The sequence below is a fragment of the Alligator sinensis genome, unplaced genomic scaffold (genome assembly GCF_000455745.1).
Source record: "Alligator sinensis unplaced genomic scaffold, ASM45574v1 scaffold1102_1, whole genome shotgun sequence".
Classification (NCBI taxonomy): Eukaryota; Metazoa; Chordata; order Crocodylia; family Alligatoridae; genus Alligator; species Alligator sinensis.
Window position 1 is genome coordinate 1,151,179 of NW_005842342.1, and position 19,032 is coordinate 1,170,210.

A 19,032-nucleotide genomic window follows, 5' to 3' on the forward strand; every position below is an offset into this window, starting at 1 on the left:
CGCTCTTTCCTGCTTATGCAGGGGGTCGGACTCGATGATCTATTGAGGTCCCTTCCGACCCTAACATCTATGAATCTATATCCACTGTGGATGGGATCGCCTGAGGAATTTAGCTGCTAAAATATTCATAGATTGTAGAGTCGGAAGGAACCACAATGGATCATCGTGTCCGACCCCCTGCCCCTGGCAGGAAAGAGGACCGAGGTCAGATGACCCCAGCCAGGTGACTATCTAGCCTCCTCTTGAAGACCTCCAAGCTAGGTGATAGCACCACCTCTCTTGGAAGCCCATTCCAGATCCTGGCCACCCTTACTGTGAAAAATTTCTTCCTAATATCTAACCTAAATCCACTCTCAACTAGGTTACACCCGTTATTCCTAGTCACTCCCTGGGGTGCCTTAGTAAACAGCGCTTCCCCTATTCCCTGTTGACCTCCCCTAATAAATTTATAGGTGGCCACAAGATCTCCCCTCAGCTGTCTCTTGTGAAGGCTGAAGAGATTCAGCTCTCTCAACCTCCCCCTGTACGGTCTATCACAAAGGCCACTAGTTATGCGAGTGGCCCTCCTCTGGACCCTCTCGAGATTCCCCGCATCCCTCTTGAAGTGCAGCGCCCAAAACTGGACACAGTACTCCAACTGTGGCCTGACCAGTGCTGCACAGAGGGGGAGCATCACCTCCTTTGTTCTATTAGTCATGTACCTGCTAAAGCACAACAAGGTGCGATTGGCCCTGTTGATGGCCTTGTTACACTGCCGGCTCATGTTCATAAGATGTCTTTGCTCAAGAAGTATGAACCACAATGTTAAAAAGGCTTATTACTTACCTAAATGTGGGTCAATTTCCATGGGGTGACCAAAAAGCACATCCCTGACACACAAGGCTACATAGGCAGCCAAATTTTAAGTTGCTGTTAAAGTATGGGAATATAACAGCTCTTCAAGGAAAAGAGCCAGAATTTGTTACATTTACATTTTTCTTTACCCAGATTATCAGAATTAGCTGAACTAATTTTTAAAAAGTCTCTTGATGCAGGGCTCCAGCATGGAAAAAAATTCAGCCCAATTAAAATTTACCAAAGTGATAAGCAACTGAAAACAGTGTCACATAATAAGGAGTACCAGGCAAACCTAATAAGAGGCAATGCTGCTCAGTAAAAACCTTTTTATTATCTATACAAGTATACACGAGGACACAATGGAGGCATGTTCCCAGATCATGCTTATTTGTTTAGCATTTTAATTTAATGTTTTAACACTTAAAGAATTTTCTGCTAAGATATATTTAAAGAAATGTATCACAAGTCCCTTTACATTTTCTGTTCCATACCCAGCAATCACATTTTTCAGCCTCTAAAAGCAGTAAAAAATAATTGTTAAATACTTAGCCTAATGATTACTGGCGCCCATTTATAGTATCATTTTTTCCATATTTAATAGATTTAAACACCTCATTTATTGTGTCATGTGACTGATTCAGAAGTAAATTGCATGATACAAAACATTTTATGCTGCATTACTGCTCTCAAAAAAAAAAAAAAAAAAAAAAGGATCATATGTACTGCAGGTTGTTAAGCTGGCAGATCAAACAGTTGAGAAATATCAGCACTTGCTTTTCTCAGAGGGATGGACAAATCCTGCAGCTTCCCACTCTCAGCCCTTTTGGGGCAGGTAAGAAGGAATCCTTGCCCTGTTACTATGGGAAGGCTACAGGGCCAGCAAGTCTACCAAGGACCCTCTAAGAGAAGGGTCTTTGTGGCCCAGAGAGAGAAACTCATGGGGTGGCAGGGAAAAGGCAACTGCAAGAATGTCCAGGGAGAAGCCCCAGGTGACAATCGGTGAAATGGGAAGGAATAAAGTCTCTGCAATGACTAGTAGCTTGGCCCTGAAGAGTGGCTGAAGGGCTTGCAGCCAAAGGGCAAGCAGCTGGCAGGGTTACAAAGACTGATCAGCAATAGGGCTGTGTGAAATGGTACCGTTCCGTTTTGAGTTGTGTTTCAACAGAACAGCATTTCGTTTCAATTCAAAACCGCTGTTCCATTTAGTTGAAACAGTTTCTCTGTTTTGACATTTCGCCCATAGGCTATAATGGGGAAGCCCAAAACACCCTATAACTGTCATTTCTCGCCTGATTTGGATGAAACTTGCAGGAATAGTCACCCCTTCTGAGGCTTGAAGCCTGCCAAGTTTCAAGGAGATAGGTGCAGCGGTTTTAGGGAAACCAGACCTCAAACTCTTCAAAGCAAAACTCATGTCACGTGTATGTGTTAAGCCACAGCAGGGTCAAAACTGCAGGCATGCTAGCCCCTGCTGAGGCACCAAAGCCTGCCAGATGTCAAGGAGATAGGTGCAGGGGCTTCTGGGTTCTGGGGCCCTGCACCTCTGGCTGCTGACGGGCAAAACTTGTGGCATGGGTGCTTGTGGGACTGTCTGTCTTGGGGCACAGTGGGGTCAAAACTGCAGGCCTGCTAGCCTCTGCTGTGGTCATGAAGCCTGCCAGCTATCAAGGAGATGGGTACAGAGGGAGTCTGGGTTCTGGGGCCCTGCACCTCTAGCTGCTGACAGGCAAAACTCGAGACATAACTGTGTGTGCGTTAAGGTGAGCCCTCACTCAACTGACACCAAGGCAGAAAGCAGGGCAGTTCAAACAATGCTGCCTTCTATGCAGTTTTGCCATCCCTCCCCCAGGGCACTGGGATTGCAAGGGACCTCAGAAAAGGATGACAGTCACTGGCCAGCTACACAGTCAATGAGAGCACTCCTTCCCCCTCCCTCTCCTTACTTTAGTTTCTGTTCCCCTGCAGGCAAGCCGTTTGAGCTTCAAAACCCTAAACTTTTCGAAAATTTCAAAAATGTGTTGACTTGCCTCATTTTGAGGCTGTTTTGAAGCTCTCCGCTTCGTTTCCATTTCACTGTTTCGAACTCAAAGCGAGTCAAAACAATGTTGAAACAAAACTGCCAGCAAAATTTCACACCGCTCTAATAAGCAACCTCTGTGCTCAGACAAGGGGAGGGCCTTGTAGGAATAAAAAGGCTTACTTACCCTCAGGGTAGAAGGGCTTCTTAAGGCCCTGGCTGGTAGGTAGGACTCTCAGGCAGACCACAGTGGTGCCCAGAAGCATAGTAAGAGCAGAGAGAGGTTTCTCCGTTCCTCCCTTTTCACTTGCCACAGGACCCAAAAGGAATATGGATTTTAGTTTGTGTTGTGTTGTTTAGGAGCTCCTGGAATGGAAGGGAGGGAGGAAGGGAGAGAGAGGGATTAAACCCTTCAAGGCCAGAAGACCGGAAGGGGGGCCCAAGGCCCAGATCACAGGGCTTAAAACTCCAGCTGGACTGCTGGTGCTGCGGAGAAACCAAAGCTGGAAGAAGTGGGCCTACAGCTGAAGGTAAGAAGGCCCAGACCAAGAGGGTCAGGTTTAGACCAGTGTTTCCAGCCCATGGGCCACATGCAGCCCATCAGCACACTGCTGCAGCCCATGTGACATCCTGTGTTTTATTTATTTATATATGTGCCACCCACGGTTCCTTAGAGTCAGGGAGAAAAACATAGGAAATGGTGGGTTTCCCCTTGCAAACTGGCACAGTTCCAGCCTGAAAGGGGCTGTTTGGAGCTGGGGGGAGTAGAAGGAGGGTGATCAGAGGCAGGGGGCACCACGTGCATGTGGCACCCAGGCAGTATGGAGAGCAGCTCCCACAGCTCCCTCCAGGTAAGTGTATGCGGCAAGGGTGGGTGTAGCAGAAAGCCCCCTTTTCCTCTTGCCTGCATTTGCTCTCCCCTCTTTGGATATGTTTCTCTTTTTCTACCTTTTCTTCCTTCCTCTCTCTTTCACTTTAAGATAAAGAATTATGTTTTAAAATTTGTATCTCCCCTTGTATTTCGGTATTTTTATCTATTTGTGTGCCATGGCATTTGTAGCTTATATTTTATACTACTCCTCACCTTTCAACTTTCAACTGAATGTATTTAGTTTCATAAGTAAGTTATACATTGTAACAATGTTAACAAGGGCAGGAATCAAACTGCCCTTCCCTGTATCAGGCTGGCCCCTGAAAGAGTGAGTGAATCAGTGATTGAATGTGTAACACTGTAGCAGCAGACAGCAATTAACACCTGGGACACTGCAGCTGAAACAACAGAAGAATTCAACAGAAGACAATGTAATAACTGGGAAATCTCTAAACCTCACTGATCAAGGGCTAGAAGCCCTGGCCTGAGTTAATCAATGCCGGGGACCAACTTTTGGGCTGAATATCTCCAGATCACTCCCAGCGCCCATTCAAAATTCATCAATGGAGTAGCCATCTCAACCTTTTGGATGTTGTGGGACACAAATCTAAATAATAAACAAATATCCTTAAAAAGTTAGTATCAATGTGTGGTTTCACTGATAGCATTGGTCAAGGAGGGGGTATGTAATCCCCACGCCACAGGTGATTGGGCCATGTGCAGCCCAGGTGCCACTGTGCAGCCAAGTGAGGTTGAGTTGGATTGGGGCACAGCACAGCAGCCACACCATAAAAGACCACCCCGAAACTGGGGCCAGAGTAGAGGATGCCGGGCACCCAAGCCAGGACCAGACACTGCCAACAGCACTGGATGCTCGCTGCCACAGACGCCGCTGCCACTGCAGTTGCTGTCAACACCTCTACCCCCATCACCACAGACGCCACGACCAGACTGTAAGTCAGGGAAGCTGGCCCCAGCCCTCAGGGCCAGAGGCAAGCTGGGTCAAGTGCCTGACTAGGCTCCCACCTCAGTGCAGCATGGAGCCCCAGGCCAGGCAACTCCCACCCAGCCAAAGTCCACGTGAGTGCAGGCAGGCCCTCCTGAGGAAGAGCCACCCAGGGCTCAGTGAGAAAGGACCTCGCTGGCGATGCATTGCAGCACCCCAGCAACCTCATTCTCAGAGCCCATGCATGAAGTATGTCCATGGCAAGCCCCAAGAACAAGGAATACCAAAAGAGGGAGGAGTAAAAAAGGTGAAGACAGAGAAAACCCTCCCTTACGCTCCAATACTTAGGAAACAGCTCAGCGTGGGGCAACAGAGCCCTGCCCTGCCCATGTTGAGTGACATGTAGTTATTCATTTTCATTGTGTTAGCTTTCCATTCTAATCACAGTACCGCACGGCCAGAAGCCACAGCTGGGATATCACCCAGCAGCACTCCAATGGACAGGCCAACACCCAAGCGCAGCCTGTGATCCACTGGAACACCCAAGAGAAAAGGAGTGGGGTATAGGGGAGGAAGAGCTGCATAGGAGACCTGCCACAAGGAGTATGTCCTCCCCCTCTGCTTCCAGATCAGTATACAGCGAACAGGACAAAGCTAGGTCTATCCTTGCCACTCCTGCACACAGCCAGTTGGCTCTGTATCTCCCCTAAATCGATTTCCTGGGGAAAAAGTTGGGCAGATTTTAACTTCCTGCATGCATAAAGGCTCTTTCTACACATTATTTTAAATTACAATTAATATTAATTGCAACATAAATGGCAATCATGCTACCCATGCACCCTATTTAAGCACCATAAGTGGCAAACCAGCCATAAAAACATTCTACATATAACATGGAATATTTTTATGGCTGGTTTGTATGGTGCCTTAAATTGAATATGAAGCAGATCTGGGCCAGCGCCAACAATCAGGACAAATGCAAAGTCCTACACTTGGATAACTGCATGCACAAATACACATTGGGGAATAACCAGCTAGACTACAGTACTGCAGAGAAAAACCTGGGGGTTACAATGGACCATAAGCTGAATGGAAGCCAACAGTGAGCTCTTTGCAAAAAGAGTCAATAGCATACTGGACTGTTTTAACAAGAGTGTTACTTGCAAATCAAGAGAAGCTGTTTTTCTGCTCTAACCAGCACTAGTGAGACCTCATGTGGAGTACCATATCCAGTTTTGGGCCCCATACTTCAAGAAGGACGTGGAGAGATATAAATAAATAAACAAACAAATAAATAGAGTTCAGTGCAAAGCAACAAAAATTATTAGGGCCTGGGAAGCAAGATTTACAAAGAACGGCTGAAAGAACTAGGATTATTTAGTCTGGGAAAGAGAAGACTGGGAGGGGGAGTTTTATAACAGTCTTCAAACACCAGAAGGACTATTACATGGAGGATGGAGATGGGCTTTCTTCTGTGGCCATAGAGGACAGGACTAAGAGCTTTTGCATCAAGCTACAGCAGAGCAAACTTAGGTTGGAGATTAGGAGGAATTTTCCAACTATGAGGATAGTCTACACTAGAACAGGATACATAGAGGAACTGTGGAATCTTCATCCTTGGAAATTTCAAGAGCAGGCTGGAGACACTTGGCTGGAATGGTTTAGTCAGGGATAATCCTGCCTTAAGCAAGGGGCTGGATTAGACGACCCTGTGATCGCATGATCAGTTGTTGGCCACCTAGGGATCATACTGGGGTTTTGAACCGGCTGCAATGCATTCAGGGGCATGCAGTCAGCCAATTCCTGGGGTCCCCATGTACTGGCAAGTAGAAAGGCATAATTAGGATCCGATATCCCTGATCACAAAGATCACAACTGTTGCCATGCAAGTCTGGCATGGCAGAAGGCATGACTGTTGGGAGTGGGGATCAGCTCCCATTATATCTTTAAATGAACGTGTGCTAGGGGCCAAAGAAGCAACAAACAGAGGAAGGATGACTCATTGTTTAGTTTGCTCACTTAGGAGTTGGAAAGGCTGGGTTCAAGTCCCTGTTCTGCCATAAGGCTTCTCAGCAAGTCATGTGGCCTCCCAATGCCTCCGTTTCTCCATCTGTCAGCTTTATTTTATTTATTAGATTTGTATTCCATCCTAAACTTAGAACAGCTTACAATAAACAACCCACAGATGGGAAACAATAGTTTCAGACTGCCAAGATGGTGCCTGGGCTCCAGCCCAGCCTTTCCCTCACAGGGGAAGATGGGTAGGAGGGAGTGATGGTAGCAGTTCTACAGCCCAGGGAGGCCTGCCAAAAGTAAAATGGAAATAATTGCTGACCCACACACAGGAGTGATGCAAAGATATATGCATGCTATCAAACCATGAGTGGACATGCAAGTATGATTAAGAGAGAGAGAGAAAGAAAGAAAAGAGTAAAGGTGAAACATTACCAAATCCTTCTCCTCATGTACGTGCACATACGAACACACATAATAAGGGTAACAATAGTAAGAAGCATCTACCCCCCAACACATCTTGAAATAAATGGAAATGATTAATTCTCTGATAATATAAACACAGACGGTCTCCAGCGGAAAATAAACTGCTGTCAAAATTATTTCTTGAGACTATTACCCTCAGCTTTCAGAACAGTGAATGCCTCTTTGTACAGCGAGAGCCTAATCCTTATCTGTAACCTAAATATTTTTGTTCTTCATTTTTATTTACATTACAATTTCATGAACCATGTATTTTCCCTACCTAGGTCAGTATTTTTTTCTGCTGTCACTTAGCTACTCAGAATAAGTTACTCATATATGAACAATACATGCCAATTCAATTGCCCTCCAAAGATACAGGTTTCAACCAGAGCTCATGTCTCTATTTAGACAAACGGAGATCTGCATGGGTCTAGGATCTTACCAATTGTTTTGTGAATGAAACTGATATTCTACCTGCTAAATTTTCAATCTTTCCGCCTATGATAATGCCAAACTTGTGGGCAACCATGAAGGTTGCCTGAAAAGTACTTTCCTCAGTTGAGAAACAGCTTTTATAAAACACCAGTTTTAGACTTTAAGTAGTCACAAAGTTGGCAAGATAGCTGAATAGGGACCTCAATACACTAAATGACTATTAAAACTAGGAGACTTTATACTGTAGGGAACGCAGAAATCCAAGTATCAATGTCAAATCACTAGGTACTAATTAATCAGTGCTGCACAGACTGCCACCTTCCAGCAGTTTGGTCTTGCTGTAAAACTAAGAGTTGGAAGGATAGCTGTATTAATGGTTTTGAGTTCATAGGATCACAGAAAAGTAAAGCTGGAAAGTATCTCACAAGGTCATCTAATCTAGCCCCCTACACAAAAAAGGATCATCCCCAACTAAACCATCCCAGCCAAGTGTCTATCCAACCTGCTCTTGGATGGAGTATCCACAACTTCAAGGTAGCCTCTTCCAATGCTTGACTACCTTCATAGTTAGAAAGTTCCACCTAACCTCCAACCTAAATTTACTCTGCTGCAGTTTGAGGCCGCTCCTCCTAGTCCTCCTTGTCTAGGAGATCCTTCTTTAGGTATCTGCCTGAATTATTTAGGTGTCACTATCACATCCAAAGAGTGTATGCTATGCATAGAGAAAAAAATAAATCAAAGAATTATTTGGTATAGTATATTCTTGACTGTGGTAGTGTTTTGTCCATCTGTAGACTCAATAAATGCTAAAGACTACAAAAGCAATCTTTTCCCTAGGCCATAATGAAAAGGAAATAAAACCAAAAAAATGCACATATTTATACATAAAAATCCACAAAAAAAATCCACATATTTATAGGAAATGAAGCTCGATGCACCTTGTACTTTCTACATAGACATGTCTCTGGAAAGAACTGTGCAACTGGTAGCGATCTGGAAAACAAACTTGAAAGATAAGTTTTTGGAGGCTGAGACTATCATTTTGTTCTACATTTGTAAGCAGGATCTAACACAATGGGGTCCCAGTTTATGACCAAGTCTTCTGGATATTAAGGTCAGACAAGTAATAGCACCATGTGCCGGTCCTAGCCCAGAATCAGGTACCATCAAAGCAAAATTTAAAATTACCTACAAGTTGATGTACACATTCTCCAATAAAGGGGAATCTTGATAATTACTTGCCAAACAGCCTATTATAAATTTTAAAAAGTTTCACTTATTTTTAACTTAGCCTAATGACAATGGAGCACATTCATATGCAAATAAAAAGGAGGAATTGTGGTGGTAGTTTGGAGGTTTCTTTAATTGTTAACTGGGAAGCCTCTTTTTCCACACCACTGACAGCTTAATTTATTCTGTACACGTACCTTGGCAGATCTTCTCTCATCAATGGGAAGAGATAGTCCCTGAGTATATGGATCTACTTCAGCAGTAGTCAAATAATTTTTCTGAATAACAAAAATGACTGATTCAATAAATTTTGAACAACCAATTTTTCCTTGCTAGCAAACACACAACATAGAACTTCGCAATTACATCTCCTGAAATATATCAGGATAATTATTTTTAATAAAATGGAGCAAACTGAAGACAAACTTTATGTTTTGGAATGAAAGATATTTTTGGAATACAAGCCAACAAAAGCAAAACAAAACAGAAGTTAAAGTTTCATTGATTTTTATGCATAAATGATATCCTATCAGGCTCATCTCAATGATCCCAAATTGAATATTTGGGGGGCTGCCAATGACAGAGATCTCCAATAACTAATCACACAGTAATGTTTCTATGTCAAGATTACCAATATCTGTTATCAAAACTATAAAATCTTCAGCCTGTCAAAATGTCTAATGTCAGTTAAGAAAGGCTAAAACTTTCCAAAAATATAAGCCTTCAGAACTAAATGGCTTATTAAAAGCAGCTACTAAATTCCCTAAAAAAACCACACTTGGTAGATCTTAAATTGATAATTTATTTTACATAAAAAAATATATTGCCTTTGTGTTTTTAAGTTAATAGTGTTTAAAAAATCAGATGTCTTATTTCGTTAGAAAAGTTTTCCTTTGTTCTGTTACAATAAAGTTCTCTTTTGTTCTGGCATACAAAGAGACAAGAAAAATTTGTCTGTTCCAGATAATACCCATATAGGACATATAACAACTTCATGGATTTAGAGGATTTAGCAACTATACAAACACCCAGATACTGACAATGAGTAAGGTTAATAGAAGGAATTATTCATTGACATTTTTGTTTAAAAAATGCTAATGAATTAACTGTAATCCTTGCCAGTATTTAATTAATGGTGTATTTAAAACAGGACTAGTGATAACTTCCCACTTTTAACAAGATGTTTGTAGATAGTCAGCACTTAGCTTAGAAACTGCTCTCTGTGTATGCATAGTTGTTAGGTTACCAATGAAAGCATTAGCGTTCTGAGAGGCGGTCACTGTATCAACTTACTTTGGAGAAAGAAACTAGAGATCAGTATCTAATTTCCTCCATAAACTGTAAAAGAGTTTAACATGCCTAATATATGCAAGATACAAAGTAAATTGTTAATTTCTTAATAGCTCAAGATCAAAGTCCTAAATATGAAAAGTTAAGAAAAATGAAATGAACTATTGATATTTCAAATGAAAATAAAACAATTCATTATTAAAACAGCATTATTTTCCATATTATCAGATTAGTTTACAATTGTATCTGAATTTCAAACTAAGGAAGAGAAAAGAAAAAAATATCAATGATTGTCTAATAAAAGATTACTTAATCAGAATTTAAAAAGCCAACTATTGCAGTTGTTTTTGTATCATATTTCTGGCATATGCCAATGCAGTCATTAACATAAACATATTAAAAAATAAATCGTTTCAGATAATATTTTGTGGGGTAAAACCCTATACACATTTAGTCTTTTTCTACTACTATTTTTACTATCCCACCCATCCTTCATTCAAAAAAAATTTAGTTTAAGAAAAGCAAGGTGGGCGTGGCAATTATCTATTACTGAACCAACTGCATAGCTGGGATAGATAAGTTAGACAAGTTTACAAGCAAGAAGTGCCATTCTTCAGATCTGAGAAAGAAACAAGGTATTTTACAGACCATCATAGCTACAACAACACTCCAACCCCACATTAGTTAAATTTAAAGTTATTTAAAAAGGACATCACTACATTAAAAAAAAAAGTCTTTACCAACTATAGTTATGCTTAAGTTAACTGAAAAGGGTTGGCAATAATTTTCTTCTCCCTCTCAAATTCTTTTAATTGCTATACTTAGTACCAAAGTTTGTGGGATATCAGCTCCACTGTTTTTTCTAGGGTGTCAATTTCTCTCTTGCTGACATGATACTTACTATGACAGAGGAGCAGAAAAAGCCCTGAAGGGCTTTGTTTTGTTTTTTAAAGCGTTTTACAAACTTCAGGACATACTTCACTAATAGGTAATTCTTCCAAGATGTTGTTTTCTGGAATAAGTCCATTAAAAACATTCTTAACTTATACTGCCCATCTAATGTTACGAATGAAGAGTGGCGTGCCTTGTAGCAAAAAAAAAAATCTACCATAAAAACATTCTTTTAGAATCAGCATGATAGAGCAATACAAGCAAATGCAAGGGTAATACCAAAACCAAAATAAACAAAAATCAACAACTATTGTAAAATTATACAGAAGGTTAAAAAGCATAGCATGTCATTTTGCAGAAAGCGGGCATACAAATACAATTAGTCACAACTACAGCACGTACAAATGCACAAAAGCACAGAAACAAATTATCTTAATCCAAGTCAGCAAAACAGCTCATTTGAAGCAAAGGAAGAAGCTACTAAATTTAAGGGGAGGAAAAAAACCACATACTGCAGGCACCCTACCTTTCTTTTAGCCTGTGAAATACCCTAAAAGTCAGGGAAAACATACTATTCGTGAAATATCTTCCATTACAACCACTTGATTGTACTAAAAAAACCAAAACAACTACTGTACGTACCTTTTCCAGTGTCAATTCACAATGATAGACAACAGTAATAGGTGCTTACAAAGCAGCAGAAGTTAAGGGATCTGAGTGTTTTTCACTTTAGATTTAGATTGGACTAGATTTAGAATATTCCAAATGAAAATGGAGATTATACCAGGCCTTCAACCATACAAGATCAAGTTTTAATAATCTCCTAAATTGTACTAAGACCAACAGCAACCTTCTGTTATACTAAAATAAGTGGAACTGTAAAAGCTGAAAAATGAGACAGTTTTCTGACTAAATAAATACATATCTTGCCCAACCTGCTCATGCTTAATATAGAAAACTACTTAAGTAACTGCCTGATCAGTTAATAGTAAAAAATTAAAAAGGAGACAGGGAAAAAAAAAGGTTTTATGGGTTTGTTTTTTGTTATTTTTACATTTAAACAACTTTTATTAGAATAAAATAAGATCTTGGGGCACCAGGATGTATGAAAAACTACAACACGTAGCACCTGCTGATATGACTTGAAAATAATTCTCTAGATACTTTCACAGCTCAGAATAAATCCAGTCTTCTCAAAAAGGCATTTGAGAGTGTTTTCTGTATTGGTTAAAGATAGAGTAAAATCAGGCCACAAGCCAAAGATTTTACCTGAGAAAGATATCGTCTATAATCTTGTCGGAGTTCCTCCTTCAGTTTATGTTTTTTTCGTTCATATTCTTCTCCAAGAGGCAAGCTCAAGCCATAGTTACCTATAAAAGTTTAACACAGTTTTTACTCCCATTATTTTCAGTGATATACAGTAGTGGACTGGAGGAGTTAAGGAGAGTAACTGAAAAATCTTTACATAATTACACCAATGACTTGTATATATTTTTTTATAAATGAATTTCTTACCTATAAGAATGACCATATAAAAAGCATTACAGAAAATGAGAGAGAATTTTTTGCTTTGTTTTTTTAAAATTGCAGAATTTCTCTGTTCCTTGTATTGCTTCTAAAGGGAAAAAAATTACCATGATCTGAATTTAGAGAGTTAGGTTTACAAACATTTCTGAACTGATCTATATTTAGATTATACCACCTTACTGATATTTAATCTGGAAGCAATATCTCTTTATTGGTATAACCCCAAATGAGGGTCACAGGGACAATGCCAGCAGCACTGCACACAAAGGATGTGCCGGGAGCTCCCCCGCCCCCGGGCTGCCACCACACTCCACTCCACTCCTAGCAGCAGGTTGCGGCAAAAAAAGGTTGGGAAGCACTGGTATAGTGCATACAGTAAGCATTCACTACTAGATATTTTGCTCTGCACTAGTTGCACAAAATAAAACACTTCAAAAAACATGCATCTTAAGTTTCTACTTTTTAGCATGACAATAATGTGCAACAACTACTGGCTCCAGTATAATTATGAAGGTACTCTTCATGAAGATGAATGTTTCTTCATTCAACTTTTTATTCTAGTGCAGTGCTTCCAAAGTGTAAGGTGTACTTCCCTGGGGAAGCATAAAAAGTTATTAAGGGGGACACATGCAAATCACAATGGCAAATCTGCAGTTCCCCCCAACCTCCTCACTTTAGCTGCCACTTTCCCCACGACCAACTGTACATCAGTGAGCATCAAGAGCAACTGGCAGCAGAGGATAACTGGCAACAACTGGAAGCAGTGACAAAGGCAGCACAAGACTGCTGAAGTTCTATACTGTTGGGTGTAAACCCACGAGGTTTGGAAAACATTGCTGCAGCATACTGAAGTCCATCTTGTAACACTTCAGGTCTAAGTTAATAACAGACACATTCATTCAGCCATGGTTCAAGATTCTTATTACTTCTGAAATTGTTATATTCTCAGACCAATTACAGTAAAAGCTGCGTTATCCAGCACCTTACAAGCCGGCACGCTCTATTAACTGGCATGCTAGCTTGTAAGGTAAAAGCGAAACCGGAAGTGCCCACCATGACACATCCGGTTTCACTGAGCCCTGACAGTCCCGGGCAAAGCGCACACTACGCTGCCGAGCCCCCATGGCCTGGGGCATAGCAGCCTGCACAGGGCCTGCCTCCCTGTTCCTCGGGGCCCGCAGGAGGGGCGGCTATGCAGCGGGAGGGGCAGCAATGCCCCGGATGCAGCGGGAGAGATGGCAGCCTGAACAGGCAAAGATACCTGTTCAGGCCTCTCAGTTAACCAGCATATTTTGTTATCTGGCACCCCCCATTCCCAATGGATGCCAGATAACAAAGCTTTTGCTGTACTCTTATACTTCCAAGTTTTAAAAAAATGTATGAAACAAGAAGTGCAAAGTCAGAGTTACTATACAGAATTTATTATTTTCCTAACTTTCCAGTCCATGTTTTACTATCAGTCTGTAAACAAAATTACTTACCTCCCCAGCATAGTACTCTTTATCATGCCTTAGCTTGGATAGGGATAGATGTAAAGTAATACTGCCTGCAAGTTACCCTGAAAGTGTTTCTAAGTCACTATGATCTAAGCAAAACAATCTAGGAGACTGTCATGATATGGCCTCCCCAGGGATGGTGGTGATGTCCCTAGGGCAGAGCTGGCATGGTCACGGTGCCCTACAGGCACCTACTAATCTCACCTGCCACGTCTTGCTGGTATAAGTGATGGATCGGGAGGCTGCCCTAGAGTTCCTGCTTGGTCACAGTCCTGACAGATTCCTCTAAACCCTGTAGGTTGTTAGATCTCTTATTGGGTCCCACACTCAGGAGGTGCCTTATGATACCCCCAAGCCTTACGGGCTAGATGCGTGACTCCAAAACTGACCCTTTATCACACCCCATGCCTCGCAGATGGTATCTAGACGTTGTCTTCTCATGTTGAGGCCTCAGTTTAGTCCAGCCTCATTAACTGAGCCCGCTGGCGTTGAGGTCTGCTCTCCCCCTCTCGCGGCACCCCCCTCTGGTGCTGGGGTCTCCACACTGTAGTGTGCCCCAGTGAGGCCTCCTCCTCCTCCTCCCCAATAGTCTCCAGCAGTTTAAATAACAACAGAAAGCACAAGCTCCTGGGCTACAATACAGCAATAACCTAGGGTCCACACTCCATCCCTTTTAAGGCAGCAAGCTTGTCTCTTTCAGTTTAATGGGCCTCTTCCCCACCACCACTTATGACCTCCTATAGCCCCTTAATCCTACCAGCATCAGAACAGGCAGTGAAGCATCTCCAAGTAGCTTCCTCTATGAGAGCTCCTTCCCCCCTTGGCTGCTGCCAGGGAACTAAACCTCTAGTCACAGCCCTGGGGTTTATGCCCAGGGCCCTGCCTTTTTCCAGTCAGCTGACTGGGTGCAGGTACAGGCTAATTCCCTCATTAGCCTGCTGCCACAGTAACCTGCACCTGTGGGGTTTCTGCCTGGCTGCTAGGGCCCTCTCTCTAGGCAGTTTCTGCCCTTAAAGGAGCAGGAACCTTAGTGCCCTGCAACACAGACCAGAAGCAAGGACATTTCAAATGTTTTCTATGCAGGTTCTTGATTTACTGTAGACAGAGGCAAATCAGCTTGCTTTGGCTCTGTTACTTTGGTTACCCATGGCAAAGATTAGTTAGTACCTGTACAGTGACCTGATGACAAATAAAGAAAAAATTAAGTGCCACAAAACATTAATCCCAGTCACTCTTACACTTGTGTATGCACAGGCTGATAAGTCAATTTTGTTACTGACTTATTTAAAAAGAGCTAGGAAAAACTACATAATGAAAAGGTGCGTATGATTGGTTTCCAACATTTCTAGCAAAGGGAATCTCTCTCCCTCACCCAGAGAAAAAACTCATAAGACACTTCAACAAAGAAGGGGAAGAACAACAGGTAATACATTCAGGGGTCATCATTACTTTCAGATTTCAGTTCCTCCTAGACAAATGATGTCTGAATTTACTACTGTTATTGAAAGCTGTAGTGAAGACCTATGGAGAGGAAAGGTAGATAGTCTAAAGAGCAACTTGAACAGGCTTAGAAGGCTTTCTCTTTACAGCAGCTTGGATTGTGAAGGGCCACAGAGGCAAAAAAAAAAAAAAAAAAAAAAAAAAAAAAATTTTTTTTAGCCTGCTCTATCGTAATTTATAGTTGTGTTCCTTCTTGTTGGTGTTATATAATGTGTACGTTTGATACCATTAAATGCTTTTCATGTACAATTTACAACCCATAAGGTAAATCAAAAAAGACTTTCTGGAAAAGCATAAAATCTTTGCTTATTACTAAGATACATGCAAACTGAAGTGTCATTGTGAAATATGCTTTTCCAGTGACTGAACGTCACACATTCAGCCAGGTCCTTGGAACAACTGAAAGGGGAGAAACTCCAAACTCTGGCGTTCGATGTAATTTAAAGTAGACTCGCAACTCTCACAAGTTACATCAATTTATAATAGATCACGGCCAACTGCAACCTAAAGCGAGGAATGATGCATGTTAGAGGTGATTCTTTTACCTATCCAGAATTCAGAACTTCCTATTTAACATCTTTTTGTGAGCTCCCCAAGATATATAATTTTATTTAAACAAATTAATACAATTTATTAACTTGAAGGTTACAGTTTACTGTAATAAGATATTTATGTCATGTGTTGCCCAGGATCTCACTATTTCTTTGTTTCATTGTGCTGCTTGATGTCAATGATGAAGTACATACAAATACTACCTCACATCTTATTCCTTTATGACATCACAAAGGTATTGCAGATAGAGAAAATAAACTGCATAAAAAGGTAAACAGTTCAACTAGACTCCTATTCCTTTGTTTTCCTTCTTTGAAATGGAAGCAACATTTTTCTTTGAAGACTCATTATTTTTTACAAAAGGATCCTCACCCTTTATAATAACCCCAGAAACAACAACCCCCTATCAAGATTCTCCTTATTTTGTCTTCCCTTTCCTTCACCACAGAACCCCAAGAGGGACCCCCCTGGTCTCTGTGGCAGGGAAGATTTTCTTCACCATGTCTCTTGGTTTCAATGATTATACTATAGCCCCAACTACAAGTTAGGAAACGGAGCTTCTCTTTTTGCATCAAATCACCATGTGTCATCTGCAGGGATCCTCGTTTTTCCGATTTAAAAAAAATCCCCAATTTTAAAAAAAAAACAAAAAACAACCCAAATCCATATTTTTGCATGATTAAAATGAAACAGCACTTGAGTGCAGATGACATATGCTGATTAGTTATAATTTACTGAAATGTAGTTGAGACTATAACTAATCAGCATATGTCATCTGCACTCAAGAGGCATTTCATTTTAATTTTGCAAAAATAGGGATTTGGGGTTATTTTTTTCATTCAAAAACTGGTTTGTTTTTTTTTTAAATCAGAGAAAACCATGATCCCTGGTCATCTGTCACATTAACAAGAATATAATTACACAAACTACTTCATTGCTTGGACTCTGAAAAGTGTCACATGAATATTTAATCAATTTTAACAGTTATTAAGAAGGTAGACACACACAAGACAAAACAAAACTATGACTCATTCCAGTGTATTGTACTAGCTGTTGAACATGAAGCCAGGTTTTGATCTTATTTATATATTAAACCCAGACTAACTCTACTGTCCTCCATTATTTAAATCAAAAACGTTGATATCCTCAATCAAGTTGTTCCGTATTTACAGAGGGACAGGGAAATCAGAGCATGGCCCAAAAGTTCTGTTACGCTGCATGGTAACAAAATAATAAAACAGACAGCCCTGTGATATTCAGAAGGCTTACTAACGCAATGAATTTTTAACTCTCTGTACATTTTTTTGTCTGTTGCCCGTGTCATAATTTTTACTTAAAAATATGAACCACCATAATTTCTCATCATGCTGAAATTCAGAGTTGTTAAAACAAATTAAAGTTGCACTTTTTCAACTGACAACTTGCGATGCATTTGTTTTTATACTACAAACATGGCTGGTGGTTCATTGGCATTAATTCACAAGTTATTAAATGGCTATGGATTTGTTACAAGAATGTCATGTTTGCAACTATCCTGCACATTTTAGCCAGCTATAGCTTTATAGCAACAACAACAAAAAAAGAGGTTGAAACCCTCAATACGTAAGGTAAATAAAATCTCTACTAGCTCTTATTAGTATATGTAATCTACAACAGTTGAGCAGTTCTCATTAGGTCCACCAGACAGAATGAGTATATGTACAGTAGTTTATACAGGCACATCAGCAACTGATGATACTACTGATTTGTTTACTGAAACAAAGGGACTTATCAAATGCTTTGGGATAAGTAAAATATTCTTCCCGCAATACTAAGTTTCTATATATTCTAAGTTTCTATAAAAAAAATCCCTACAGACAGTGAAGCATCAGTGATCTAACTTACTGTTCAACAATAAAGTTGGCAAAAACCCTGAGGTACATACTTCAGGTGCTGTCTTCTCACTAAATTTACCCTTTGTGACTCCAGCTGGGCAGCACCACTTGATTGTCATTTAGGTCATTTCTAGGGGTGATGTCATTTCACACAGGGCAACATTAATGGCATTTTTAGTATTTCCTTTTGAACAAGGATTTAATGTAGTTATAATTCAACTATATTGAGTTCTATATATTCCTCCTCTTGTGCAAAAACCTGGAACTACTGAAGTTGGTGACATTTTTGTGATGGATTTTAATGGTACCAACATTTCATGATTTAATTTCCAAAGTTACCAGTCACAAGTACATTTCTAGAACCTTCACAATTTGCTCTAATGGCCAATTTTTCCTCCCACACTGAAGCGGTCACAATACCTTCATGAAATAAAGCACTAAAGAGATTTTTTATATTTATTCTGACAATTGAGGAACTGGGAAGAGATCCATAGAAGCAAAGGGGAAGGGGAGAAGAGGAGTTTGTCCTTTTCCTTCCCAGATGTGTTCTGTATTATTTGTCTTTCAGGTCTATTGTTCAAGTTTCAGGTTTCTTAGACCAAGGAGCTCTCCTATGTCCTTTTGGGGTGTTTTTTCTTGGTGGGGAGGGGGTGAAGAAGGGGTTGGGGGGGAGGTGGTTTAAGTTACTACACTTACAGACAAAATAAAAATTGTATCCTTAAAAAACCCTGAAAAACTGTTCTGAGGACTGAGGCTTGGGACACACGTATACATCATTCCCTCAAAGTTTTGTAATTATTAGAATGAATCCAAATGTGCTAAGTGATTTCTAAAGCGAGTAAGGAGTCCGTGTTACAGCCAATATTAACAATCTCTAGTATTTTTATTTATTTCTATGTCTGAAATCCACAATCTTGCTAATGTTCAATTTCTAAAACTTTTATTGATGAATAAAGGTGTCAGTTCACCTGACTGGAACACCAACACAACCATTATTTAAACAATGGCATCACATCCTATGCTGGCCTGTAGGGGACAGAACTTAAAGTAACCAGGACCACTTCTACATTCACCTGCTCCTTTCCCTA

At 40.7% G+C, this 19,032-nt stretch overlaps 1 protein-coding gene across 21 annotated transcripts in view; it reads right to left on the reverse strand.

Moving 5' to 3' along the window:
* The window catches only part of CSPP1 (centrosome and spindle pole associated protein 1), a 123,299-nt gene that overhangs the window by 96,671 nt on the left and 7,596 nt on the right, over positions 1-19,032 (reverse strand). For 15 of the 21 annotated variants that reach the window (XR_003095284.1, XR_003095285.1, XM_025210227.1 and 12 more), the window contains 3 exons: positions 12,265-12,365; positions 11,522-11,545; positions 9,012-9,092 (listed from right to left, as the gene is read on the reverse strand). Coding sequence is in view for 19 of the 21 variants with exons in the window: in XM_025210227.1 (XP_025066012.1) it covers positions 9,012-9,092; positions 11,522-11,545; positions 12,265-12,365 (206 nt within the window). In the remaining 2 variants the exon portion in view is untranslated. Of the gene's footprint in view, positions 1-8,522; positions 8,578-9,011; positions 9,093-11,521; positions 11,546-12,264; positions 12,366-19,032 lie in introns of those variants that run through there. The other 6 variants (XM_025210235.1, XM_025210245.1, XM_025210231.1 and 3 more) reach the window with 3 other exon arrangements.